This window comes from Cynocephalus volans, chromosome 6, assembly GCF_027409185.1.
Source record: "Cynocephalus volans isolate mCynVol1 chromosome 6, mCynVol1.pri, whole genome shotgun sequence".
Taxonomy (NCBI): Eukaryota; Metazoa; Chordata; class Mammalia; order Dermoptera; family Cynocephalidae; genus Cynocephalus; species Cynocephalus volans.
Genome location: NC_084465.1, coordinates 99296054 through 99316323, shown reverse-complemented (window position 1 = coordinate 99316323; position 20270 = coordinate 99296054). Strand labels below are relative to the sequence as shown.

General features: G+C 56.4%; 2 protein-coding genes and 1 long non-coding RNA gene across 3 annotated transcripts; 2 read left to right on the top strand and 1 right to left on the bottom strand.

Moving 5' to 3' along the window:
- Positions 1-573: 573 nt before the first annotated feature.
- Positions 574-7679, top strand: PAM16 (presequence translocase associated motor 16). The gene is made up of 5 exons (XM_063100160.1): positions 574-661; positions 5796-5880; positions 6482-6618; positions 6972-7037; positions 7524-7679. Exons 1-5 carry the CDS (start codon positions 659-661, stop codon positions 7608-7610), a joined length of 378 nt encoding a protein of 125 aa, XP_062956230.1. The 5' UTR covers positions 574-658; the 3' UTR covers positions 7611-7679.
- Positions 7680-10336: 2657 nt separating this feature from the next.
- Positions 10337-14953, bottom strand: GLIS2 (GLIS family zinc finger 2). The gene is made up of 6 exons (XM_063100730.1): positions 14782-14953; positions 13795-13967; positions 12887-13063; positions 12670-12803; positions 12466-12584; positions 10337-11136 (listed from the first exon to the last, which is right to left on the bottom strand). The coding sequence occupies exons 1-6, from the start codon at positions 14951-14953 to the stop codon at positions 10337-10339; spliced, it is 1575 nt and encodes a 524-aa protein (XP_062956800.1).
- LOC134380665 (uncharacterized) lies at positions 13465-15728 on the top strand. The gene is made up of 3 exons (XR_010023899.1): positions 13465-13631; positions 13944-14290; positions 14418-15728. It is a non-coding gene; the product is annotated as an uncharacterized LOC134380665 (long non-coding RNA).
- Positions 15729-20270: the final 4542 nt, after the last annotated feature.

Genomic DNA, 20270 nt, shown 5'->3' with positions numbered 1-20270 from the left:
GTTACAGCACAGCACTCTAACGAACTGAGCCAGCCAGCCTCAGTTGTGAACTTTGAAAGGGTGAATTGTGTGGTGTGTGAATTCTATCTCAATAAAGATGTTATGTATTAAAAAAAGAATAGAGATAGAGGGCAGTCACAGCATTAGTTAGGGGTCGGGGTGGGCCTCATTGAGAAGGTGACATTTGAGCAAAGATGTGGAGAAGTGAATGAGTCTCTCAGGTATCTGGGAAGGAATTTCCCAGGTAGGAATCCGAAATGAAACCTATTTTGAAGTTTCCTGTTTTCTTAAATATTCCTGAGAATTTGGCATCCAACTCCATATTATGTTCGTTTATTTCATATAATGTTTTAGTCCCAAATATTTTGACAATCAAGGGAACAAACCGCCCCACGTTTCACCTAGCGTACCGGGATAAGCACACCGGCCCTAGAGTGTCCCGGGGCTGGCTCCGCCTACAGAAGGCTCCGCCCCAGGAGCCGCCCCATGCGAAAAGCCGTCGCCCAGCCCTTCGGTACGGGAACATTGCGCATGCCCAGTGCGGCCTCGCGCACGCGCTCTCTGCACCTCCCTTGACCTTTGACCTGCCGGCCGCCTTTGAGCCGGGGCCGTGGGGCCAGGAAGCCGGAGCCCGATCACCGCAGGCAAAGCGGCCACCATGGTGAGGCCCGAGTGGGCGTTGCCCGGGAAGGGGAGGCCGAGTCGGGTCCGGGCAGGGGCTGGAGCTGGGAGCGGGGAGAGGGGGGCGAGCCCGGCAGAAAGCAGGGTCTGGGGGCGTCGCCCCCGGGAGGACAGAGGCCTGCGGCGGCCAGGGACAGCCGCTTGGCTGGAAGGCAGGGGGGCTTGGCTGGCCGGAAGACGCCCGACGCATGTGGCCGCCCTGTGCCCAGCCCGCGTGTGAGCGAGCAGCGGGGGCAGCCGGAGGTGGGGCAAATCCGGTCCGGGACAACCTGCCCAGCCCGGAGCCTTGTGGCTCTACGGGGTCCCTCTTGTCGCCCCTCTGTTATCCCCACTTGAAAGTGACGTTTCCAAGGAAGTAGCAGACCTGGAACTTGAACGAGGTATTGAGACACCGAAAACGGAGGGTTTCTGCGATACCGTTGTCACCTAGAACCAGTCTCTGTGTCAGGTCACCTGGGGAACCTTTAAAAATGCAGGTTCTTGATCTGTGTTCCTGGGGTTTCTATATATGTATGTTCCCCGAGTGATTCTGATACGGTCCGTTGGGAGCAACTTCTTAACTACTACTAATAAACGATAAGGTAACAGCTAACAGCTTCCAAGTGCCAGGCCCTGGGCTGAGGCTTTATGTAGATTCTCTCATTTCGTTCTTATGAAGTCATGCTGTCATTGTCCCCATTTTACACATGAGGATCCTGAAGTTCAGAGAGTTTGACTCCTCCAGGGTCATGTGTCCCACAAGTGTCAGAGACGGGTTTTGAGCCCAGCTCTTTCCATATCCCGAGACTACATGTTTACCACCATGTTATTCCTGTCTTGCGATGGCACTACCATCCATTGGGGACCTACGATGAGCCCTCACTGAGCTGGATCCTTCGTATGCATTTCTTCATTTAACTCTGAGCCTCCCTCAAGGCTGAGTAAAATGTGGCTCAGGAGGAGTTTGTATCCTAAAGGAGAAAGCAGGCGAGTCCGTAGAATAAGACAATATGACAGTCTATTAATAGGAAAAGAAAGTGCCATGTGAAGGTATAAATGAGAGAAACCTGGAAACGTTTCATTCGGGCACGGGGGAGACATGTTGAGCTAAGTCCTGAAGGATGTTAGGTTTGACAGTGTCAGGGCAGGAGGGAGGATATTCAAGGTGGAGGAGTTTGGAGCAGCAATGACGTGGAGAGTTCACCTAGGAGTAGGGGGTGTGGCTGCAGTGTGGAGAGAGGTGAGGGAGAGAAAAAAATCGGAGCAATTTCAGGCCAGACTGAGAGCTGTGAATGCCAAGCTAGGGAGTGGACTGAATTTGCAGGTGCTGGAGTATTATTGTGTGTGTATTGGGGGATGGCCAGAGCCCTTCCTGAGTAGAGGGGTTAGGCGGCATTTGGAAACCCTGTCTGGGGGCATAGAGTTTATGAAACTCCACCTTTGGCCAAAGCAGAGCTGATGGTGACCTGTCAATTCCTGAACAGCCACATTCATTCAAATCAGGTACCTGCTGCACCAGCCACTGGCCGGGCCCTGGGAATACTATGGCAAATGCCACAGTTGTGGTCCTGACCTCCCTCCTGTTTAGTTGTGATGCCAGCAGCTGTTTGCAGGGGCCCTGCCCCTTCCTATCTCAGTGTGTCCTTGGGAAGGGGCTGAGTCTGCTCACTAGTCTGAGATCCTGGAGCTGTGCCTTGAAGGAACATTGCACTTGGAGCTGTCTGCAAGCTGCGCACCTTTCTTGATGCTCTTGACAAATGAGATTAGCCACTTAAGTTAGAGTCCTTTACCCTAGCTGCAGGGTTTTGGTCCCACATTGTGCCCCATTGCTCCCCAGATGAGAAAGCTTATGTGCTGCTAACCATGGTTCCCAGGGTTAGAATCCTATGGCTCTGACCTCTGCTCTCTGACCACCGCTTGGCCTGGAGTTGGATGCTGCGACAGCTGGTTGCTCCTGCCTGGTACCTTTAGGCCCAAGTGTCAGTGGGCTATGGGTTGTTTGAAGGTCTTCTGGAGGGGCCTCAGCCAGTGGCTGTTTTGCTTCCCTGAGGAGCTGTATCTGGCAGAGCTTTTCTCCCCACAAGTCCTCAGCTCTAAATGCAGCCTGACCCTTAGTCAGCACTCAGGGACTGTTTGGGCACTGAATGGGTGGATGAGAGGCTTGGCTGCACTGCCTGATCACTAGACCATTCACCAAGCAGGGTTTGTTCCAGAAGCAGAGGCAGCTGATGAGCTTCCTGCTTTGTACTTGCAGCTGTCTGTCTGTCCATCACCTCCTAAGGGCCTTACAGCCCTCCAGTGAGGAGCGTATTAGCCTATCCATTTTGCAGATAAGAAAACTGAGGTTCAAAGAGGTTGAGTAATTTGCCCAGGGCCACACAGCTGGTGAGAAACAAAGCTAGGATTCCAGAGACAAAGCTAGGATTCCAGTCGGGGTCATCCTTGTTCTTGTTCCTCCTGCTGCTGCTTCTGATTCACCTGGGGAATGTGGTGTGGCCTACAGCAAATGAGCTGCCGTATTGGAAGATGATTTGTTATTCTATAGTGCCTGGCCATTGTCAAGTTTTATGAAACAAAGAATAGCAGTAAATGGAAACCAACATTAATTGAGCATCTACTATACCTTTATGCTCTGTGTCATGCACTTTACGGGCATTATCTCATTGGTCCTGTTGTTGGCCACATTTTACTGATGAGGAAACTGAGGCTCAAAGGGGTTGAGAACTTGTGCAGGGTCATGCAGCTGATCTCACAGCCTGCCTGTGTAACCACTACACCCTGCTGCCTCCCTGGGACATGCCTCCCACAGGAACCTTGGGGGCCTCAATCAGCCATGCAGGCAGTTCCCTTCACTGGCCAGCCCCACCGCCTTCCCCACAGCCATGGTCCTCTGAACAGCTGTAACCACAGGCCACTATGCCACTTAGTTTGAAGTGCGTAGGGGGTGGTTGGTTGGGGAAGTTCCCCAGTTACAACTTTAGTTTTTTGTTTTTTTTTTCCGTGTTTTTTTGGGGGGGCGGCTGGCCAGTACAGGGATATGAACCCCTGACCCTACCCTGGTATTACAAGGCTGTGCTCTAACCAACTGAGGTAACCAGCCAGCTGCTACAACCTCGGTTTAGTATTTAGCAGCAGAGCAGCAGTCATTGACCTCCGCAGAAAAGTAAACCAGTGATCACAAAGCCATGTGATGGGTGTGTGACTTCAGAGGGAGGGGAAGCTGTCAGTGGGAGGTGTGGTCTGATACCTGAGGGGTGTTGCAGGCAAGGGAACCCACTGCATTCACCTGTTGGCCTGTCACCTTTGTCATTCATACAGGACCAGCATTCCATCTGAGAGCCTCCTGTCCCACTTGGGGGTGGCTTCAGGGGAAGAGGGTAGAAGTCAGGTGAGACTGCTCAGTCTACAGGTGCGTCCATCATTCCTCCTCACACCTGCAGCACAGCTGGCTACGGCCCGCACCTCTCCCTGATCACAGGAGGGTCTTCTCTGGCCTTTGCTTTCTGGTGTGAAATCCAGGCTTTATGAAATTTTCACCTCCTTGTGAAATCAAAACCCACTTCTGCTTATCTGTTCCCATAATGGCCCATCCTCACATCCCGCCTGTTAGCAGACAGGTTCTGGAGTGTGGATCGCATTGGAGTCTGACAAGCCCTTTGTGGCCTCTGGGTTGGGTCTTGCTACTTGTCAGCCTGCTCAGTCATCCTCCCTCCAGACCCCAGGGTCCTGTGTGAGATGGGCAGCCTGGAATGCCATGGCTAAGAATGCTGTTTTTGTGTCCCACCCCTCCTTCCCCGAGTACCAGCTGTGTGTCCTCAGGCTCATCACTAAACCCCTTGAGTTGTTGGATTAAATGGCACAACAAATAGAACGTGTTTGGCACAGGGCTCAGTCAGTACTTGTTGACTGAGAGGATGTCTGACTACAGAAAAGAACAAAGAAGAAGGAAAATCACTCGGCTGTGCCCCTTGAGCACTGTTACCTATGGCGTGTGTTCTTCCAGCATTCTCAGTGCACCCACGTTTAGACCATTTTGCTTGCACGGGGTCAATTTATACAGGCTGTCTATATATAATCTTTTATTTCCCAGGAAGATCTGTGCATTTTTCCATATCTTCCACCTGCCTCGTCTGATCTCTGACCAGCCTAGGCTATTGGCTGCTCCCAGGACAACCCTTATACCTTCTCTCCTCCCAGTTTTGGCTCACCCCATCCCTCTGCCTAGAAATCCCTAATATTCCCATCATGGTTCTTCCTGCCTTTTGAAACTCAGCCCAGGAGAAAGGCCGTCTTCGCCCAGAACCTCTATCACATTCCCGAGTTTTCCCTGTGTTGGCTTTCTGTGCTCTGATCACATCTTAGTGAGACTCCCCATGTGCCTCCATGGTGCATGGAACTGCACAGTCTGGGTCACGTCTAGTCTCACTGTGCTGTGGCTGATTTCCCCACCAGTCCAGCTCCAAGGGCAGGGACCAAGTTCTATGTATCCTTGTGCTCAAGTGCAGAGTGGAGTAGACTCAGTGTTTGGATGAATGAGTGAACCAGCAGCTGAATAGATGAACTAGCCTTGCTGTCTCTAATTGGTGCTTAGTATGTTGGTCTAAGTACCCTCCTAGTGAGCTTTTAGCTCCTTGAGGGTGGAGACCTTTGGTAACTATTATGCTGAACGGAACAGACTCAGAATCACAGGACTTTGAATAGTCTTGGGAGAATTAGGACGGATGAGTTTCCCACCAGACGATCTCAGAAGCACAGGAAGATCTGCCATCGGCCTCAGGGTGGAGAGTAAGTTAATGGCAGGTGTGGGACTGTGCCTGTGCTCTGGCCCCAGGCCACGGTATCCCTTCCTGCAGCCCTTTGGCTTGGCTTCTCTCTGCCGTTCCTGAAGGCAGGCCATTCTGCCTCTGGGGACAGCATCAGGTTCACCCCGGTATACCTGTGCGCTGAGCATCTGAAGCCACCCAAAGGAAAAGCTTTTTGTCGGGGTATTTTGGAGGAGGCGGCCGTGGCTGCGGCTCTGTGCATCATCACCGCAGGCTTCCAGCAGCTTCGCTGCTCAGCAGCCATCTCCAGGGTCCCATCTCTGCAGGCCCTGAGAATGCAGCCTGCTGACCAGGTGCCTGCTTTGCCCACAGGCCAAGTACCTGGCTCAGATCATTGTGATGGGGGCGCAAGTTGTGGGCAGGGCCTTTGCTCGGGCCTTGCGGCAGGAGTTTGCAGGTAAACATGGGCCCCTGTCTGCCCCTGGGCTGGGAGCTCCTGCCCAGGTCAGATTTTCCCCGTAGCTATGTAGTGCATGGATCCCTCTGCAGGCTGGGGTTGTGCAAGTGTGGGTGTGGTTTGGGACACTTTCCCGTGGTTGGGGGCGGTGCCAGACTTTGGGACATTCCCATGTAAGGGAGAGATTTGTCTTCAGTGAGACCTGGTTAACCTGAGCATCCAGGGCAGGAGAGCCAAAGTGCCGACCTGTTTTTGTAAGTAAAGTTTTATTGGAACACAGCCAGAGTGGGCAGGGCTGGGAGGTGGCGGGGACAGGGTCATCTCATGGTCTGACTTGAGGACCCGGAGCCAGGTTTGATGGCCAGTCCCTGCCCTTATCCTCCAGTGAGGCATGTCTGTCCTCACTTCCCTCCCTCTCCCCCCCACAAAACCTTTCCCCTGAAAAAGAAACCACTCCTAGAGAAGAGACACCTCCCAGCTACCTCTGTTCCTGTGTGTCTCTTCTCCTATGCCACCTGGCAGGGGTGAGCCACCCACTTGGAATGCCCAGGGGGAGCTCTGGGCTGCTGAAGGCTGAGCAATCACCCACATGTCCACACAGCCAGCAGGGCAGCAGCTGATGCTCGGGGACGCACTGGACACCAGTCTGCAGCTGCTTCCAACCTCTCTGGCCTCAGCCTCCAGGAGGCACAGCAGATTCTCAATGTCTCCAAGCTGAGCCCCAGGGAGATCCAGAAGGTGAGCTCCAGCCAAGCCTTGCTTGGCCGGGAAAGAACAGAGGCCTGGCAGAAAGGGGCAGGTGTGGAGGCTCTGACCACAGCCAGCTCAGACTCCAGCCTGGGGGAGTCACTATCACTTGTTAAGTTTTAGGCCCAGGGTAGGGCAGTAGCAGCTGAGCCCTCCCTCCACGTGCACCTACCTGTCCATGTCTCTGCCCCTCAGTGGTCACAGCAGCGTCCTGTGCTGTGTGCATGACACAAAGGGTGGAGAGGTTGGCCTTTTAGCTTCCCTTCCCTTTGTCACTTCATAGTGTCCCCTGGTATCTCTAAGCCAGAGCCAGCCAACCCTCTCACCTGGCTCCTCTCTTGCAGAACTATGAACACTTATTTAAGGTGAACGATAAATCCGTGGGTGGCTCCTTCTACCTGCAGTCAAAGGTGAGTGGTCTTTGATGCAGGGAGGGGTGAGCCATGGGCCCTCCTCTCCTCCCGTGGGGCCCCTCATTTCCAGGCAGGGTGAGCTTGGCGGGTAGGAAGGTGTGTCACACCTTTCCCTGGTACCCCAGCCTCCAGGAGGGCTCCCCTAAACTGCCACCCCTCTGGCTGCCTCAGCTCCACTGGGCCCAGCTGGTCAGGCCGCGTCACCCTGACAGTGGCTCCCAGCAGCTGGGGCTGAAGGACCAGGAGCAACGGCTGGGGTGTGCGGGAACCAGCTCTGCTCATAGACCACATGTGCGCCTGCCCAGCTCCTGGCAGCCCCTCTGTCTTCCATGGAGGAGCTGCTGCTCCCAGGCCATTCCTCCTGCCCCGTGGTGCTGCTAAAGGAGGCACTTGTGTCTCTCCCACTGCCCTCCAGGGAATCAGCCCGGGCCTGGGATGGGCAGAGGCTGGGTCACCCAGCCCGATTGTCTGTGACCCCTCCAGGTGGTCCGAGCGAAGGAGCGCCTGGATGAGGAACTCAGAATCCTGGCCCAGGAGGACAGAGATGAGGGGCAGATGCCCAAAACATGACTGCTCGGTTCCCCCTGCCCCGCCGCCTCTAATTTATAGCTCGGTAATAAATAAAACAAATGTCTTTCACGCTTGTCACATGCATGCATCCGGATTCCAGAAGGCAGGTTGCTCTTCTCGCCAGTTGTAGGGCTGAGTGCTGGGGATGGGGAGGCAGTGGCCTTTGACAGCCCAGGGGGGCCAGGGTCGGCGAGGCAGATGAGTAGCTAGCTGCCCTGCCCGCACGAAATGTGGTGCGCTCCTCCTCATACTGGACCCAGCCACTCCTGCCTGCACAGCGCTGCACCCGACTCCATCCTGTGGCATCCTGCCAGACCCCAGCTCCTGGGTCACCATCCTTGGGTCTTGCCCCTGCCTTTCCCATGGGGTGAAGGAGGCCCTGGCCCCAGAGCTGTTGCTGGCCACTCCCTGCCCCCCCAGGCTGGGTTTGAATCTAGCATCTCCATCATCTGGCTGCGGGAGAAGCCTTTGCCAGCGTCTTGTTGGATGGAGGCATTGCTCACCAAAGTCGCAGCAGTAGTGGCAGGACCAGGACCTGAACCTTGTGATGCTTAGTCCGAGCTTTCCATCTTGGCTCCTAGCAGCCCTGCTCCTCAGCACCACCCCCTCTCCAGTTTCCCAGCCACCTGTTCTCAGCTGCAGATTGAGAGGTGGTGGCACCTTCAGGGTTGGGGAGAAAGCTGCAGATAGATCAGGGCCTTCCAGTGCTATAGAGCACAACCAGGCAGAGAGTAGTGGTGGTCTAGTGTCAGGTGGCCCAGGCCCTGGCATGCCCAAGACGCAGAAACCATCTTTGCAACTCACTTTTATTGTTTCTTTATAAACTTCCTCTCACATGGAGGAATATATTGTTATAGTCATTAGCTTATCTTTTTTTTTTAAACTCTATGCTAACAGCAATGGAGCTGAGAGGAGGAGAAACATATGCTACAATAGAAAGGCACTTAGAACCTGTTAAAATACTGATATCCTGGAATGTGCAACCACAAACCGACAACGAAGAGTACACCGGCCTCGCAAGCCTGGTCTGTTACCAAGTCACATGCTAACATTTCAGCCTTCCAGTGCCCTGTTCCTCTGCTCTGCTTGAGTCTCAAACCCATGAACCCCTGTGGGGGACTTAAGGCCTGGGGCCCTAGCGGGGGTGGGGTTCCTTGGGTCCTAGGGGGGTCCGAAGAAAGGAGACCAGCTCCCTCCTACCTTGCTCAAAGCCCCTTCAAGGGGCAGAGTCAGCATGGCCGGGCCCTGTCAGGGCTGGGGGCCTAAGCCCAGCAGTGGGGTGGGCTGGGTCAGGGTGACCCCTCTGGGACAGAAGGGCAGTCCAGGAAAAGGTAGGGTCAGCAGAGCTGCTCAGAGGAACTGCAGGGCAACTGAGGACCCCATGGCCATCCCGGTAGCTCCTGTTCTACAGATGGCAAATGGAGGGTGGGCCTTGGCCATTTTGCACCTAGTAAGAGGGCAGCCCTAGAAACCCAGCCAGCATGGGGCAGGGGATGGGGGTGGTGGGGGTGGATAGGCCCAGGGTGGGAGAGCCCAGCTTCCTGGGATGGGGCAGCAGGCTGTGGTGCACAGAGACTGCTGGCACCCTTGGATTATCCTCAACCTTGCTACAAGCCTTCCGAGTACAAAGACCCTGGGGGACCCAGCTGGGTGTGGAGTAAACAAGGGAATGCCCCTTCCCAGGCAGAGGACTGGGCCCTCCCATGGCCATCCTTGGCTGCCCGCAGGCCCAGGGCCTTCAGTCCATGGCTTCCAGAAAGCTCCTAGTCCAGTACTAACCTGGAGCCCACCCTTCCCTGTGTGCTGTCACTTGGTGCCCCCAGATCTGGAGCTCTAGCCCAGTCTGGGGTTGTCCCCAGCCAGCCTCCCATCTCCTGGTGAAAGACCAATGTCCTGCAGGCTGGCACTGCCCAGGCCAGACCCAGCTGAGGCAGGTGACGAGAAAGCTCAGCTCAGCCTGGCCCCACCTGCTACCCTCCCTGGCTCAGGGCGCCCTGGCATCCACTCCCAGGGTGTGGGGGCAGGTGAGTGGTCAGCTACCCTGTCACTCTGCAGAGTGTTGTCCCTCTGGAAGTGCTGTCTGAATCGGACTGAGGGACAACTAGCAGAGCGGGCCTCCCTTCTCTGAACGGGGAGGCACCTTGTCATGGGAGGCAGGAAGAGCGGTGACCACTTCCTGTGGCTTTGCTGGGGCCTGCGTCTATCCTGCTTTCCCTCAGAAGGGTGGGCTGGAGGGAAAGGGGTCCAGGAACCCCCCCAAGCAGAGGCTGGGTGAGCCTAGGCAGGAGATGGGGAGGCATTTGATCCCTGGGAGCTCCTCCTCACGGCTCATGACATGAAGGAGGCTGGAGGGAGCCTGGTGCCAGCAGGGAGGGCAGATGCCCCCCCCACTGCTGGGATGTGGGCAGGTGGGAGACTGAGGGGGTCTGAGGGTCAGGTGGAAGATGGGAGCAGGAGGGCCTGAGGTGAGTAAGGCCTCGGCACCCAAGAGCACAGCTCTCCCTGGATGGCAGGTCCAGGTCTTCACTAGGGAGCCAGGCAGCCAGCAGTGACCTTCTAGCACCATCCTTGCTGCCCAGCTCATCCAGGGCAGGGCTGCCCAGGGAACACAGCCAACCAGGTCCTGGGGCAATAGGACATTATTGCTATTTCGCAGAAGAGTTTCCGTTCGTCGGGGCGGGGCCAGAGCAGCTGGCAGGGCTGCCACAGCTGTCTGTTGGGCGGGCTCAGTTCACCACGGCCGGCTTGAGTAGCACGGAGCCCGGCGGGATGACCACCCAGCCCGGGGCCAGCGCCTCTGGGCTGCTGGCTGCCGAGTTGACGCCTGTGGACAGGTCCAGCACGGTGCCTGGCATCAGGGGGAGTCTGTCGGGGCTTGGCCGGGAGCAGCTGCTCTCCGTCCTTTCAAGGGGTGTCTTGCGGCCCTCCATGCCCAGGGCCCTAGCAGGCACTGACCCACGTCCCTTCTCCCCCTCGGCCTTGCCGCCAGCGGAGCCAGCGAGGAGGGAGACCACAGGCAGGCCCAGTCCACCAGCCACAAAGGGCGAGGGCAGCAGCGGGTTCTTTGCCAGATTGAGGGGCAGGACGGGGCCTGGCAGCCCAGGGCCCATACCCCCCCCACCCCCACCGCCCCCGCCATTGCCACAGGCCAGGGCACTGAGGTCAAGGGGGCCAGGAGCCAGGGGCAGGGGCAGGCCGGGCAGGCCAGGGCCTCCGAAGAGGGCGGCGGGGTTGGGGATGATAATCTGGGCCCCGCTGACGTAGGGGCTGCCGTCGGGGGCAGGCAGCGGTGGTTTGGGGGGCGGGCGCAGCTGCAGGAGCTCTTGCTGCTCGTGAGACACGAAGTGGCCGTGGGCCTTGATGTGCTTGCGCAGCGAGCTGGGGTCGGTATAGCGCTTGTGGCAGCCAGGCATCTTGCAGTAGTAGGGCTTGTCAACGTAGTGGGTGCGAGTGTGCTTGAAGCGGTCGCTCGAGTTTGAGTAGCGCTTGCTGCAGCCCTCGTAGGGGCAGACGTAGGGCTTCTCACCTGCGGGCAGGCGGCGTGAGGGGTTTCTCTCCCGCCCAGTGCTCCCCACCACCCATGCAGCATCCCCCAGACCGAGAGTTCCCTGAGAGCGCACAGCCTCCAATGGAGGAGGGGGTGTCCCCAGCACCTGACATGAGATCTGACCCCAGGAGGGGACAGTGGAATGCCGACTGCCCTTACTCAACAAACCGGCTCAAGATTTACTGAGCATCTGCCACTGCGCTGGCCAGGACAGGAGTCACGTGTGGCCGCCACTGAGCCTTAAATGCGGCTGGTCCAGGTAGAGTCACACCGTGAGGGTAAAATAGACACCACGAAAAAAAATACACGCCAGATTGTGAAGACTTTGTGTATGGTTAAGACATTAAATTTTAAATAAAATTCCATTTATTTATTTATTAGCATCCTTTTTTTTTTTTTTTTTCTGACCACGCTCAGCCAGTGAGCAAACTGGCCATCCCTATATAGGATCCGAACCCGCGGCAGGAGCGCTGCTGCGCTCCCAGCGTCGCACTCTCCCGAGTGAGCCACAGGGTCGGCACTAAAATTCAATTTATTTAAATTAAAATAAATTTCATTGATTTTTTTTTTATTATTAAAATATTTTGGGGCCAGCCCGTGGCTCACTCGGTAGAGTGTGGTGTTGATAACACCAAGGCCACGGGTTCGGATCCTATATAGGGATGGCCGGTTTGCTCACTGGCTGAGCATGGTGCTGACAACACCAAGCCAAGGGTTGAGATCCCCTCACCGGTCATCTTTAAAAAATATATATATATATATATATATTTTGTGTATGTTGGGTTCAATAAAATATTACAATTAATATCTTCTATTTCTTTTTGCTTTTTTTAGTGCAGGGATTAGGAGATTTGAAATTAGGTCTGGACCAGTTAGCTCAGTGGCTTAGAGTGTGGTGCTGATGGCACCAAAGTCCAGGGTTCCATCCCTGTACTGGCCAGCCGCGAAGAGAAAAAGAGATCAGGTCTGTGGCTCTGTGGGCCTGAGCTGGCTTTACTGTAGGCTTGGGGTATGGTGAGGAGCAAAGCAGACAGTCTCTGCCATCAGAGGTGGCACTAGTTATACGATCGTACTAACAGGATGCAGGAAATCGTGTCCGTGGCTCCACAAGTGGGGGGTTTGATCCACAGGGAAGACTTCTCCCAGCAAGCACCGTTCAAAAAGGGGCCACTGAGCAATGAAATTTGTCTCTCATCTAACACCCAGTCCTTCCTTAGAGTCCCCGCTCTCTAGGAGCCTGCCTCCCCGACCCTGCCTAGAGCGAGCCTGCCCTTTGTGGGCCCAAAACCCCTAGTCCCAGCCCTTCACCTGTGTGTGAGCGGTTGTGGATCTTCAGGTTCTCCAGGCGGGAGAAGCTCTTGTTGCAGGTGGGGCAGCGGTGCGGCTTCTCGTTGGTGTGCGTGCGGATGTGAATGAGCATCTTGTACCTGCTCCAGGGGGGCATGGGCCGGCTCAGCTCCCTGGAGCGCCGGCCCCTCCCTCCGCCCTCTGCCCTCTCTCCCCCTCCCTCACCTGGCATTGAAGCCTCGGCCATGGCGGGCACACCCCTCCCAGTGGCAGCAGTACCCGGCATCCTTCTCGGGCTTGACGTGATAGTCGTTGACGTGGTCCACCAGGTCTTGCAGGAGCTCAAAGAGCCGGTTACACTGCAGGAAGGGCCACGGGGGTTTCTGAGCCCATGTGGGGCACCTGCCCCAGACCCCACACCACTCTTCCTGGCCCCACTCACCTTGGCCCAGCGACACACCAGCTGCTTGGGCAGTGGCAGTTCTGGCGAGAGGCACTTGTCCTTGGGGGGGGTGAGGAAGGAGGCAGCGGGCAGGTGCAGGCCCCCGCCGGAGCCCAGGGGCAGGAAGAACTGGAAGGAGCTGGGGACGCTGTCCAGATAGCGCAGCGGCTGGAAGTCCTGGGCATGACGGTGAGGGAGAGAGCCGGTCAGTGTCCTGCTGGGTCAGCTGGACCCAGCCCCTCTGTCCCCTTCTGTAGTGGGTTCAATGGTGTCCCCGCAAAAGATACATTCAAGTCCTAATCCCTGGTACCTGTGCATGTGACCTTATTTGGAAATAGCATCTTTGCAGATATAATCAAGTTAAGATGAGGTCATACTGGGTTAGGGTGAGACCTAAATCCAGTGAATTGTATCTTTTTTTCTTTCTTTTCTTTTTTTCTTTTTGGTGGCTGGCTGGTATAGCAATTGAACCCTGGACCTTGCTGTTATCAGAACTATGCTCTAACCAGCTGAGATAACCAGCCATGCTAACCAGCCAGCCTCTATTTCTTTCTTTTTTTTCCACATCCAGACATACACACTGGACAGTGGCTGGTGTCTTTATAAGAGAAAAGGGAGGGAGATGTGGATACAGAGGGACACAGAAGGAAGAAGGCTATATAAATTCGGAGGCAGAGATTGGAGTGATGTGGCCACAAGCCAAGGAATGAAAGATTGGTGGAAGCCACCAGAAGCTAGGAAAGAGGTAAGGAAGGAGGCCCTGCAGAGGTCTTGATTTCAGACTTGAGCTTCCAGAATTGCAATAGTGCACCTCTGCTGGTTTAAGCCACTCAGTCTTGTGGTCTTTGCTATGGCAGCCCCAGGACACCAACACACTTTCTGTCTCTGGAACCCTCAACCCTCCTTACCGGGGCAGTGGGCACTGGGGGCAGGTCCCCATTGCCCTGGCGCTCGGGGGACAGCGAGTTGCTGTCGTTGGGGGAGTCCAGCCCAGATGGTGGTGACAAGCTGAGGTCCACCAGAGGGGCTGCTGAAAAGTGTCCCTCCACCTTCTCAGGAAACTTGGTGTTCAGCAGGAAGCCTAAAGAGGAGGCACAATTCAGGGGGTTAGAGCCAGGAATCCAGGTGGACCAGGTCCTCCCACCTCTGAATCCCCACTGTGACCATGAAGCAGACATCAGCTGCACCCCTGCACCACCCTGGGACCCCAGGTATCTGAGAAGCAGCTTGTACAGTTGACAAATGAGATGACCTCCCCATCTTGTTTGACCTTTACCACCATGAGAGCTCGGCCACTGTGTAAGATGGGAAGTGGAGAGCGCCTGTTTTACAGATGGGATGGTCTGGCACACCGGGTGAATAGAAACTCGAACCCAGGCTCCTGACTCCCTCACATACTGGCAGGTAGGGACCTTTCTAACTTTTCCCGGGCCCCTTCCTGCCTCAATGCTCTCTTCTGTAAAATGGAAGGTTTGGGCTGGGCTGTTTCCAGAGCCTTCCAGCTCAGACATGTGGCAAATCTGGTTTTCAGGGTCAACTTGGAGGCAGAGCAGAAGCAGTGAGCACCAGCATTCCCTGGGAAGCACATGTTGGATTCAGTCCCCAACCTCTACTGCCCTAGTCTGCCGGCCACACCACCTCTGGGCCTGGAGCCTTTGATCCCTCCCTTCCCTTATCAGCTGCTCCACATCCGCCCAGAGGCCTGTATTTGAATCCTGGCTCTGTGTGCCAGCTGCATGAACCACTGGGAGGGTGAATGGACAACGTGTGGGCAGCACTGTAATCCGGAAGCCATGCAGGACTGCAGTCATGTCCTGGTGGACACACCTTGGCCATTCCTCCTATCTCGTGGCTGGATCAGGGTTTAGTCCCCCTGCCCTGCCCGGGGGCAGTACCTGAGGGCGGGGAGCCTGGGGAGCCGGGTGTGGGGCTGTCATCCACCAGGCCGAGCTCCCTGTGCAGAGCTCCGTGGCGGACCACACCCAGTGTCCTCTCCCGCTTCTCTCTCGCCGCTCGGAGCTTGGTGATGCTCAGCTTCAGGTCTAGCGGCTCGTCCAGGGAGTGCATGGTGATGGGGGGCTGGGGTTGGAAGTGGCAGCAGGCAGTGGGGGTCTTCAGGCAGGAACCTGGGGAAGACAGGAGCTGTGCTGTGACACTGACCCCAGGCTCCTCCACAGGTGGCATTCATTAAAGGGTGAGAGTGAGTGAGGCCGTCTGCAGGGGTAGGGAAACCCTCCGAGTGGCCTGGCCTGCAGGTATCATGGAGAGAGTGAGCCAGCCGCCTACTCAGAAGCTCCACGTCCACTTCCCGTGAATCTTTTCAGGGAGGCAACACTCATGGTCTCCATTTTGCTTTGAAACTGAGTTTGAGAGACATTGCCTCAGGTCACAGAGCTTGGAATAGGCAGAGCTAACAGATTTAAGGCCTCGAGCCTAGGTCTTTTCTCTGGAACTCGCTAGTCAAGTCCCAAGAGTCATTTCTGATGGAGCAGGAAGCCACATGGGGACACACGCCTGGTTTGGGTCGAAGACCGAGAACCATGCCAGGAGAGCAAGGTGTGTCCTCCAAGGTCACTATCAATATTCCTCAGCTGTGTCGGGCACTCATCCATTCCCAGCAGGCAGCTATGATCACCTCTACGGAAACCAGGCTGACACCTTGTCCCAGGCAAGCCTTGCAAAGCCAGCCCCGAGGAATTGGGGGCACAGGCAGGGGCCTCACCTCCCAGGTGAGGGACTGAGGAGTGGCACCAACAAGCTACCAGGAGCCAGAGGGCTCTGGGCCGCCACCAGGGGGCAGCTGGGGACTGTGGTCTGGTCAGGCCAGTTGGGACAGGGTTGGCGAAGGAATAGACCAGCTCTGTCTGGTGGTTAATAAATATGTATGTATATATCATTTTTTGCTGGTGATGATATTATTTTATTATAAGTTCTCATGCTGTAATTTTCATCATTTTCTTAGAACTGCTCACTGGTGTAATTATTTTCACATATAAATGAACTAATAGTATCCACTGACCCAAGAACAAGGTCAATTCTTCATTCCAGACTCAAACTTCATTTTTATAGCAGCAATCTTTGCACGTGCGGTGAGATGCTCATACTGTTCCTTGCGTCTGTTCACTGATTATGATACCTTAGAAACCTATCTGTGAAATAAGCTACACGCGGGGCTGGCTGGCTGGTCAGTGCATTAGAGCGTGGTGCTTATAACGCCAAAGTACAGGGTTCGATTCCTGGTCTGGCCAGCTGTTTAAAAACAAACAAGCCACACTATGAGATCCTCTCTGTCACTCACAGCACCTAGATTTTTACAATTTGATACAAAAGGGAGAACATAGCAAAGATAACTGCTAAATACAGTCATGTGCCGCATAATGACGTCTTGGTCAACGACAAGACCGCATATGTGATGGGAGTCCCATTAGATTATAATGGTTTCCCGCATAGGCTAGGTGTGCTGCAGGCTACACCATCTAGGTGTGTGTAGGTGCACTCTGTGATTTTCACATGACGATGAAATCGCTAATGACATATTTCTCAGAAGGTATCCCTGTCATTACACAATGTACTTAGGATATTTCACATGCATGAGTCTCCTTGGGGGCTAGTGTGGCCCACATGTGCAGAGCTGCCCAGAATGCCTTCCATGAGGCAGGACAGCCCCTACGCCCTCCTGATCACTTCTCCAACCAAGCACACGGGGAACAAGACGGTCCCCTCCTTCACTTGAGACCTTCCCAGGATCCCACCCATGCACGGCTAACATCAGAGTGTCTGAGCCCAAGGAGGCTGCCCACCTTTCCAAGGCTGCATCATCACAGCATGGATGGCCACATATGGCCGAGAGACCGAGGTCTGTGACATGTCCCTGTTGGAGCTGTCAGATCTGTTTGGACTTGACCCCCAGGCCATGCATGGGCCAGGGGCTCCCAGTGATGTGAAGGGCATGGGGACCAGAGTCCAGCTGGCAGGTAGGTGGATGATAGCAACAGATGGGCCTGGACCCGCACTGTTCTAGCTGGGCAGGGAGCTGCCCTCTGCCAGACCCCTCCCACCCCGTTATGTCTGTCTGTGTGTGTCTGCCTGTCTTTCCACCTGTTTATTTTTAGACACAGGCCCAGTCCAACCTCCCTGAAGCTCTTCTGTGCTGGGAGCCTGGAAGGGGAGGAAGGAAGTAAATATTTATGCTGATTAAGAATTCAGGAGCCAGGAAGGGCTGGTGGCCTGGTCCCTTGGCTGGCCCAGGGCCACAGGCCTCCCTACCCCCAGCTTCCGGAGAAGGGGACCACAGGGCAGGATGGTTTGGGAACTGGGAATTCGAACTGACACTGGCTCTCACTGGCAAAGCTGCCCCGGCAACATCCTTTGGCACCTGCCCTACTCCCTAACCCCAGGCCAGAAGGGGACAGGGAGGAGCCATAGGGTCATCTTGCTCTTAGGACCTGCAGGGGACACTTTCTCCACCTAGAACTGGGAGAGTACCAGGAGGAGCCTGTTTCCCAGGGTGGGGCTGGGCACAGTGCCCAAAGCAGGAGGGGGGACTCCAATGCCCCCCTTAATCAGCAGGCTCAGTCTCCAGAGACCCCCCCACTTCCTGCCAAGGGAGGTAGGGGTTCATCTCAATGGAAGCCAGAGCCCGGCCAATGGCCAACCTGCCCCCTCCTGGGAAAGGAGAAAGGAGCCGTCCCAAAGCCCACACCCTGAAGATCCCCCCCACCCCAGGCCGGCCCCACCCCAGGGAGAAGACGACCTGTGACTCTACTCTTGTTCTGACCTTGGCCCACATCCAAGTGTCCCCTTTCACCCCCACCCCAGCCCATAGCAGCCAGTTCTGGGCTTTGTTCGGCCCTTTGCCCCCCGCCGGGTGAGGAGGGCAGGCAAGAGCCAGGTCCTGCCCCCTTAAGAGCCTCTGAGGCTCAGAGAGGGGACAGGATGGGCCTGGAACCTGGGAAGGGCCCTGCAGCCCCTCTGCAGGCCAGCCCCACCATCGCCTGATCTGATGACAGCAATTCTCCAAAGGGGGAGGTAGACCCCGAGCCCCTGTCAGTTCTGTCCATCTGGCCCTGGTTTACTGTCCATCCCTCGCGGTGGGGTGGGCTCCAAGGCAGGAGCTCTCAGTCTCAGCGTAGGCACCCAGCAGACGCTCACTGGATGCAGCGCCATGTCGGGGGCTGGGGGGGCAGAGCGGGACTGTCCAGCCGTCACCACGTCCCTCCGATTCTCCCTGCCTCAGTTTCCCCGCTGGTTAGGTGGTGCCGCGCCTGGTGCCCCGATCGCGGCGTGGAGAGGCAGGTCTCCGAGCGCTCGGTACCGGGGCAGACCCACCCGAGGGACCGCTGGGGGAGGCGCTTCGCCGCGGAGGTCGCGCTACCCGGGGGCGCTGCGGCTCCTCCAGCGGTGAAAGGAACTAATTAGAGCGGAGGGAGCGGGAGGAAGCGGCGGCGGCGAGGGAGGAAGCGCGCAGGGGCGGCCGCGGGGACCACCGGGGCGGTAGGGGCGGGGGGACCGCGCCCCGCTCCCCCCTCCCCCGGGGGCGGGGGTCACCCAGAGGGTGGGCTGGGCGGGCCCCGCGGCGGCCGGCCGGAGACAATGGCTGCTATTGTGCGCCCGCGGCCGCCCCGCACAGACGGCCCCCAGCTGCAGCCCAAGCGCCCCGGGCAGCCCCGACCCGACCCAGCGAGGTAAGCCGGGGAGCCCACCCTCCTGGCAACGGCGGAGGCCTAGCACGCTCGGGGAAACTGAGGCCCAGAAAAAGCACAGAGTCTTCCTCCAGGGCCCCTTGGCCTGCGGTGGGACACACTAGAAAGGGGGTTAACATCCATTAAACACCAACCAAGTGCCAGGCCCCGTCTATCCATAAATTCACTGAGCCCTCTACAATCCCTCTTGTGAGTAGCTGCTGTCATTTTCCCTGCTGCACAGATGGGGAAACTGAGGCTCAAATCACCAGGCTAATAGAGAGCGGCTGGAATCCTGCTCTGGATGAAGCCCCTCTGTCCCTGCTTAGGGGACAGCAGCTGGCTGGCCCCAAGCCTGTAGGGGTGCCTGTAGAGTGCAGGTGCAGGGTGGGTTTGGGGCTGTGCACACCCACCCCAGAAACCACTCAGTATCCCTGGCAGAAGCAGAGAGAGGACTGGCCGTCTGTAGATGGCAGTTCCATCCCTGCCCACCCCACAGCAGTGTGGGGTCAGGTGAGCAACCACCAGTGTATCAGTGTTATCAAGGCCAATGTAAGGGACATCCCCTTGTTCCCGGGTTAGTTCTGAAACTGCCCCTTTGGTCACCTGTGTCCTGTCCAGCCTAGGACTTGGGGACAAGGACCCAAGATGCACCTCACAGAAGTCCAGGTGGTCTTATTGAATGGAAAGAGGCCTCCCCTGAACCCGTCAGCTGAGTGCTGTTCCATGGGTGTCCCAGAGTCAGGTGACTGGGACAATTACTTCAGCACTCTGTTCTCACAGATGGGGAAACTGAGGGCCAGAAGGGGAGGCACCTGCCCCAGGTTGCAAAAGTGGGTGGCAAGCCCACAGCTGGCAGCCATGGATGAATATCACAATGACAGTACCCACAACCAGTTGTCAACAGTCCAGCAACATGCAGCATGTGTTTAGGCAGGTGCTGTTTCATCACCATTTTACAGATGCAAAAACTGAGGCTCAGGGGAATTAAGTGACCTATCCAGGGTCATGCAGCTTGTCTGTGGCAGAGCCAGGTTCCAACCCCAGGTGAGTCTAGAGCCGTGTTCACCATCGGACCCTCCTGTGCTCGTGGATGTGGGGAGGATCAGACAAAGGTGATCCAGGCTTGGCACCCCCTCCTTTCCCAGGGGCTAGGTGTAGACCTAGGAGGGAAAGCAGGGCAGGCAGTGGGTGGGTGCTGAAGGAGCCAGTTGGGGTCGAGGAGCCCACTAGGAGGCTTGGAGAACTGAGGGCGTTGTGCTGCCAAAGCAAACGGCCCCACAACCCCGCATTCCTGGGAACCGACTGCGGCTCTCTACTCTGGCCAAGAGCTCCACCTCCTTGGTCACCCAGCAGTGGGGGCTGGAGGGCAGGGAAGCCCTGCTGGGGGCCCCAGGCAGGCCTATTCCTCTCAGGGCCCCCCTTACTGACTAGGCAGCAGAGCAGGGCTCCAAATATGGGTCAGACCAGTGGGATCCCCAACCTGGCTCTGCTGCCTCCTGCCCATGTGACCCGGGGACAAGTCCCCTCCCAGTCTGAGCCTCATCACCCTCACCTTTAAAATGGGATGATAATAACAGATATAGGACCCCCACACTGGGTTTCAGGGAGACATCCAGGCAATGCTCAAATCCAATTATTACTGTTTCCCATTAGTATGTAACATACAGCACTTAGAACAGTGCTGGGCACACAGTAGGTGC

What these genes read in the sequence shown, in the direction of transcription:
- PAM16 (XM_063100160.1), top strand. An exon ending in GCCCCAGGGAGATCCAGAAG is followed by an intron (nt 6,619 to 6,971) that starts GTGAGCTCCAGC and finishes CCTCTCTTGCAG; the next exon opens with AACTATGAACACTTATTTAA. An exon ending in CCTTCTACCTGCAGTCAAAG is followed by an intron (nt 7,038 to 7,523) that starts GTGAGTGGTCTT and finishes TGACCCCTCCAG; the next exon opens with GTGGTCCGAGCGAAGGAGCG.
- GLIS2 (XM_063100730.1), bottom strand. Translation starts at nt 14,953, where the DNA reads ATGCACTCCCTGGACGAGCCGCTAGACCTGAAGCTGAGCATCACCAAG. An exon ending in CCCCAGTGCCCACTGCCCCG is followed by an intron (nt 13,064 to 13,794) that starts GTAAGGAGGGTT and finishes CGTCATGCCCAG; the next exon opens with GACTTCCAGCCGCTGCGCTA. An exon ending in CCACAACCGCTCACACACAG is followed by an intron (nt 11,137 to 12,465) that starts GTGAAGGGCTGG and finishes GCCTGCCCGCAG; the next exon opens with GTGAGAAGCCCTACGTCTGC.